The sequence below is a fragment of the Nansenia antarctica genome (genome assembly GCF_963989245.1).
Source record: "Nansenia antarctica genome assembly, chromosome: 8".
NCBI lineage: Eukaryota > Metazoa > Chordata > Actinopteri > Argentiniformes > Microstomatidae > Nansenia > Nansenia antarctica.
In genome coordinates, this window is record NC_137678.1 from 29,420,341 (window position 1) to 29,427,619 (window position 7,279).

At 52.2% G+C, this 7,279-nt stretch overlaps 1 protein-coding gene across 1 annotated transcript; it reads left to right on the forward strand.

The window, feature by feature from the left end:
* Positions 1–858: 858 nt before the first annotated feature.
* On the forward strand, positions 859–3,646 carry lrrc4.1 (leucine rich repeat containing 4.1; the record flags this gene model as incomplete). Its single annotated transcript, XM_080537495.1, is given in 2 exon segments — positions 859–2,354; positions 2,356–3,646. Coding segments are annotated over 2 exon segments (2,787 nt in total).
* Between the last annotated feature and the right edge of the window lie 3,633 nt (positions 3,647–7,279).

A 7,279-nucleotide genomic window follows, 5' to 3' on the forward strand; every position in this document is an offset into this window, starting at 1 on the left:
GAAGCCGAGGGCGAGCGAGGGAGAGAGAGCTACTGCTGCTTCGGGAAACTGACTGGATTCCTACTACCCGTCGAAAAATATTTTAAAAACCTTGGAGGGCCTTCAACGTATTTCGCTTTGGATGTCTCCTCGTGTGGATTTATAAAAAAGAAAAAAAGAGAAATAGAGAGAGGAGAGAGTGCATTTTGGCTAAATCTTCCACTTTATCTTTCTTCACTGACAGAGCAGAAATAAAAGGCTTTCTTTTCTGCTCGCTCCCTTGGATATATACCTATTTTCAAAACACTCCAGGTCGTGTGTGATGATTGCATAAAAATAATTTTTAAAATCTGACACAAGGACCTGTAAAAAAAAAAAAAAACTTGAGGTAGGTGTCTAAGGGTTTCAAACCCGATTTGCATCAATTTTAGCGCTTCTTATCTTTTCATCTCGTAATTAGTTTTTTTTATTTTTGGGGGGGGGCTTATTTTTCTATCCTGTCCTAACCCAACACACACAGACACACACACACAGACACACACACACACACACACAGACACACGCACACACGTGTTCCATAACAGCCCACTCCCTTCCCTACTCTCCCTCCTTGAGTGCTGTTCATTCAGAGTCTTGCTTAATCCAGGGTAGGGCCAGTCCACTCCCCGCCGCTACGACCCAAACCCCCCTCCTCCTCCAATCATCCGTTCCACCCCCCACCACCCCTCTGGGCCACCTTTTACCACCACCAACCAACCAACCAAACAAACCAGCTGACCGTCCAAACCACCTCACCCCAACCCCCCCCTCCCCCCCAACGTCCCCCCCCCAACCCCCGCCCTCCCCCCGAACGATGCTGAATTATGAACGTGCCACATCATGAGTCTCCTGGGGCGGGTAGCTGCGCGTCGAGCCAGGAAAGCCGCCCTGCTCTGTGTAGTGTTCCTCATGGTGCGAGCGTGGAGCGGCGCCCCGCTGGCTCTGGCGGGGGCGGCGGCGGCGGCGCCCCCCGGGGGGGCAGCCCAGGGCTGCCCGCCGCAGTGCTCCTGCAGTAGCCAGCTGGGCAAGGTGGTGTGCACCCGGCGGGGCCTCACCCGGGTGCCTCCGGGCATCCCCGGCAACACGCGCCACCTCAACCTGATGGAGAACGCCATCGAGGGGGTGCAGGCCGACTCCTTCCGCCACCTGCACCACCTGGAGGTGCTCCAGCTGGGCCGCAACTCCATCCGGCAGATCGAGGTGGGGGCGTTCAACGGCCTCACCAGCCTCAACACGCTGGAGCTCTTCGACAACCGGCTGACGGTGGTGCCCAGCGGGGCCTTCGAGTACCTGTCCAAGCTGCGCGAGCTGTGGCTGCGGAACAACCCCATCGAGAGCATCCCCTCGTACGCCTTCAACCGGGTGCCGTCGCTCATGCGCCTGGACCTGGGCGAGCTGCGCAAGCTGGAGTACATCTCCGACGGCGCCTTCGAGGGCCTGCACAACCTCAAGTACCTCAACCTGGGCATGTGCAACATCAAGGGGGAGCTGCCCAACCTCAGCCCCCTGAAAGGGTTGGAGGAGCTGGAGATCTCCGAGAACCACTTCTCCGAGATCAAGCCGGGCTCGTTCCGGGGCCTGGTGTCGCTCAAGAAGCTGTGGGTGATGAACTCGCAGGTGGGCGTGATCGAGCGCAACGCTTTCGACGACCTGTCCGCGCTGGTGGAGCTCAACCTGGCCCACAACAACCTGAGCGCTCTGCCCCACGACCTGTTCGCCTCGCTCAGGTACCTGGTGGAGCTCCACCTCCACCACAACCCCTGGAACTGCGGCTGCGAGGCCATGTGGCTGGCGCGCTGGCTGCGGGAGTACATCCCCACGAACTCCACCTGCTGCGGGCGGTGCCACGCGCCCGCCCACATGCGGGGCCGACAGCTGGTGGAGGCGGACAAGGTGGAGGGCGGCGGGCTCCAGTGTTCGGCCCCCTTCATAGGCGACGCGCCGAGGGACTTGAACATTTCGGCGGAGCGCGTGGCCGAGCTGAGATGTCGGACGGCGCCCATGTCTTCGGTGCGCTGGCTCCTGCCCAACGGGACGGTCCTGACCCACGCCTCGGGGCACCCGCGGATCTCCGTCCTCAACGACGGCACGCTCAACTTCTCCAACGTCCTGCCTGCCGACACGGGCACCTACACCTGCATGGTGTCCAACGCCGCCGGCAACTCCAACGCCTCGGCCTACCTCAACGTGAGCGCGGCCGAACTCAACACGTCGAACCTCAGCTACTTCACCACGGTGACCGTGGAGGTCCTGGGCCCCACCACGGAGATGCCCAAGTCCAAGACGACGACCATGACCGCCGCCGCTGGGGGCCGGGGGGTAGGAGGAGGGGGGGGGGGGGGGGCCAGGCGGCGGCACCACCACCACTGCCTCGCCCTCCGTCTTTCAGCCCGTCTTCATCTCCACGCCGACCGTGCTGCTTCAGAGCACCAACGGCATGCCGGGCGGGGCCAGGCCCTCCCCCGTGCCCGCCTCCAAGGCCGTCACCGCCAAGCCGGGCGGCATCACCAGCCTGGACGAGGTGATGAGGACCACCAAGATCATCATCGGCTGCTTCGTGGCGGTGACGCTGCTCGCCGCCGTCATGCTCATCGCCTTCTACAAGCTGAGGAAGCGCCACCAGCAGAGGAGCACGGTGGCGGCCGCCCGCACGGTGGAGATCATCCAGGTGGACGAGGAGGACCTGCCGCCCCCGGCCTCGGCCGCCAACGAGGGGGTGCTCTCGCTGCCCGAGATACGAGACCACAACAGCATCCACAAACTGGACTATATCAGCCACAAGTCGGACTACGGCTTCAACATGCCCAAAGCCGACTACAGCATCCACAGGCCCAAGCCGGACTACGCTATTCACAAGCCCAAGGCCGAGTACACCACCTATAAACCCACCATGGACTACAGCACCCACAAACCCACAATGGACTACAGCACCCACAAATCCACACCAGATTTTAGCATTCATAAACCAAAGGCTGAATATAGCCCGTTCAGACCGGATTATAGCATTCACAAGCCTAAAGCAGACTATAGCCCCTTCAAACCTGACTACAGCACTCATCCGAAACCTAAACCGGACTACAGCCCGTTGAGAGCGGAATATAGTACTCATCCGAGACCTAAACCGGACTACAGCCCCTACAAACCAGATTACAGCACCCAACCAAAACCCAAACCCGACTACAGTCCCTACAAACCAGACTACAGCACTAACCCAAGACCTAAGCCAGATTACAGCTCCTTTAAACCCGACTACAGTACCCAGCCCAAATCCAAACCAGACTACAGTACCCACAAAACCAAGTCGGACTACACCCTCCACAAGGGCACGCCGCCGGATTACAGCGTCTTCAAGTCGGACTACAGCCCCCACAAAGCGGACTATGTCAACCAGAAACCCCAGATGGATTACAGCCCACACAAGCCGGACTACAGCCCCCATAAGGCGGACTACAGCACCCTGAAGCCCAAATACAACACCTACAAGCCCGCCGGACACGGGGCTAAATGGACAGAGAACAACATCGGGAACTCTCTCCCTCGAACCTTGCCCAGCACCATCTCAGCACTCCCTGAGCCTTTTGCCATAAAAACTCACACTAAGGAGAAGGTGCAGGAGACTCAGATTTAGAACCCCTAAGAGCCCCACCACCACCACCACCACCACTACTACTACCACCACCCCCGCCCCCACAAACTCTGTCCCATAGCCCCACCCCCTCCTCATAAATACACGCAATAGAATGCACAACAACAACAACAACAAAAAGGACAGGAACTACTTTTTTGTACAGAGTGCAAAACTTAAAAGACTGATGATTTCTTGTTGTAAATGCTTATAAATAAATATATATATGGAACATTGAAACTACCATGGTCTGGTGATAGAGAAGCATATTATATTAAAAAGAAATAAATTGAAACTATTTTCTAACTTGTAACTTCTATTTAAAAAAAAGACGAGTTGTTTAAGATGCTGTCTTGACTTTGACAAATGAGGGTAGTCTTGTTTTAAAAAAGGGGGGCATTCTGTGTGATTTTTCAACCATGCTACAGAGAATGCAGTGAAAAGAAAAAAACATTTATACCGAGAAGACTTTCTTTAAAAAAAAAAAACTGAAAAAAAGGTCACTGTTTGATCTTTACAGGTTTATCTTGTAAAAGCACCATGAATTTGTACTGTGCCAAATGTTATAAATGCAATAAAAAGGATTTTTGGAAGAAAAAAAAGGAAAGAAACCGTAGAGAGATGTTTTTTTTTCTCTCTCTTCTCCTTCTCCTGGCGTACTGTAGCGATCAGCCAAATGCTTTAGACACTGCAGTAAGACTCTGCAGCTATACTTTAACCCTGTGTGTGCTGGATGACTCACGCACAATGAATCACGGTGTAGAAGTGCCTGATGCTTTTTTTTATTTTATGTATTGAACACTTTCTCTACCTGTATATTGAGGGGGGGGAGGAAAGCCAATTGGGTATACTATCAAATTAGCCAGTGACATGGTGCTTAATCAAGGTGTGGCTGACTCAAAAACCTGTGCTAGATTTGCCCGGTTTGCTCTTGTTGAAGTTCATCAAATGCGTCAGGTTCACAAACAGGTTCCTAAGGTTCTGCTATACAGATGGCTATCTGGAGTGTGTTGAACAGTGAAGACGTATGAGACTGCACCCGCTGTCACAGTCCCTGCAAATATTAATGGAGATGGAGGGCAGCAATATGCTTAGGTTGATGTAAGGTGATGGTTTTTTATGTATCATCTACATGCCTCGTTTTAATCATACAGAGTGGGGGAGTCTTGAATTACACGGCTAATGTGTGACTACGACAGACAAAACCAGGTGAACGACGTGTCATTTGAGAGAGTGTCTCACACACTAGTATAGCTATGCAAATCTCCACGTTTCTCTTTTCATTGCATTCCTAGCTTGTTGTGCCTTCATCAATCAGTGACGTTTTATGGTGACAAATGCTTGGGGTCTCGCTGCTAACTGTGCATTCTTCATCTTCAACAATATCCCTCTCAATCTTAATATACTCCCGCCCCCCACCACACACACACACCCACACACACACACATACACTGCCTAACAGACAGAAAGGGCATACTGTATATACACACAGTGGTTCAGGTCTTTTGGGCAACAAGACAGCCTCCTTTTTGACGGGTAGCTGGGTGTTTTTTCTCAGTGGTTGTTTAGCTGTAAGAGTGGAGTGTCAGACAGTGTCTGTACACCGCTGTCTTATACCTCAGCAGGCTGAATGCAGCAAAATGTCAAAGCAGTAAAAACTTGACAGAGCGCCCGAGCTCATTGAAATGCAAGGAAAGAACTAGATAAAGAGAGACCAGGGGAAATATTATGGGGATCGGTCCAAACAAACAAAAAGTGTTGGGAAGGAGGGGGGGGGGGGCATATTGCCGAAAGCGATGTCGGTAACAAATGATTCAAATCTGATTGGATGATAATTGGCTAGGCTGCAGACACGCCCCTCGCATAAAACCTCCCAAAACACTGCTGGTGGGGGGGGGGCGGGGGGGGGGGGTGAGGTCACCGACCAGTCGAGCCAAAACACCCGTAGCCGTTTAACCGCCACGCTGTCGCCCCTCTAGTCACCGGCTTACATAACTGACTCTGGGACAGTGAAGGAAGGGAGGGAGGGAGGGGGGAGGGAGGGGAGGAAAAGTGCCTGTGAGCGCCCTGGGCTCCTTCTTTTGTTTTCCATTGTGGCCTCTTTATTTGTTTATTTGTGATGGTGAGAGAGAGGAAAGGAGAGAAAGGAGGGGAGGAGGGGGGAGGACGAGGGAGGGGGGGAGGGCTATTAGAAGGGAGGCATCATACTGAATCACGCAGAGCAGAGAGGAGCAGAGGGCTTGGGAGCAGAGAGGGGGGGAGGGGCTTTTTGGATGCGCTTCACCTGCAGTACAGGCCTGTGAGAGGGGGGGGGGGGGTGACGTGTGTGTGTGTGTGTGTGTGTGTGTGTGTGTGTGTGTGTGTGTGTGTGTGGGGGGGGGGGGGGGTGACAGACTGTTCTGGGAATTTAGAAACAAGAGACGGAAGAGAGGAGGGTTTTAGTGAGGAGCCCCTCTCCAACGCAGAGAGACAGGGGAGGGCTGGGAGAGATTAGGAAGGAGGGGGGGGGGGTTGTGTGACACACACACACACACACACACACACACACACAGACAAGTCACTTCTGCCACACAAAAAACCTAAATCTCTCACCCACACAGGTGCACTTACTAACATTACCACAAACTATATGCACATTACCACTGAGCTGATAAGTAGACATAAATCTCTCAAACACACACACACACACACGGATAGGGCTGTTACGATTATTCGACGTCGTCGACGTCATCGACTACGTCAATACGTCGGTTAGCGTAATATGCGTCGGTTAGTCGTAAATAAACAAAATGGCGATTTTTTTTTTTTTTTTTTAAACCTTTATTTTACCAGGCGAGACAATTAAGTGTATGAGTGAAAAATGGATAGCTACTAGCTAATGTTACACAAGCAATGTAGCTCACCACAGTTCGTATGTCTTGTCTTCTGGTGTTAGTAACGTTAGCTATGTAGCTGGCTAGCTACGGTAGCCTATTGTCATTGTGGTGCGAGCACCTACTGTACGTTATCTAGCTCGTAGCTCGCATGCTACGTTAGCATCAATTTAGCTAATCATAACATAGCAGCGAGAGTAACGTTAGCTAGCTATGTGTTGTGGTGATGGACAGACTTCTAAATGGCCATGTTGGCATTCAAGTTGGCTAAACATAGCAGTGAGGTGGAGACAAATACGTTTTTTTTTGTTTTGTTTTTACAGTACAAAAATGTTCGTTAGACTTATCGATAAATTAGTCGTTAGACTAATCGAATAATCGATAAAATAATCGCTAGATTAATCGTTAGAAAAATAGTCGTTTGGGACAGCACTACACACGGACAAATAATTTAGATTACCACCTACATAGCTCAGCTCAGAGACAGTCACTGTGAGCAGTGAGCACACAAACGCATTGTAACACACACACACACCACACACACAGAGAGACACACACACCAACAAACAATCACAGCCACTCAACCTCAAACGCACACAGAAGCGTCCATGTGTGCAGTGTGTCACAGCTTCTGCCCTCAGAGCTCTCCCTGCCTCCTCTCCCTCCCTCCCTCCCTCCCAGGTTAAATATAACCCTCTGCAGTGCACAGAGGGACAGCATCATCACTGGTCACTTAGGCACAAAGAATCAGATGTGATCAAAT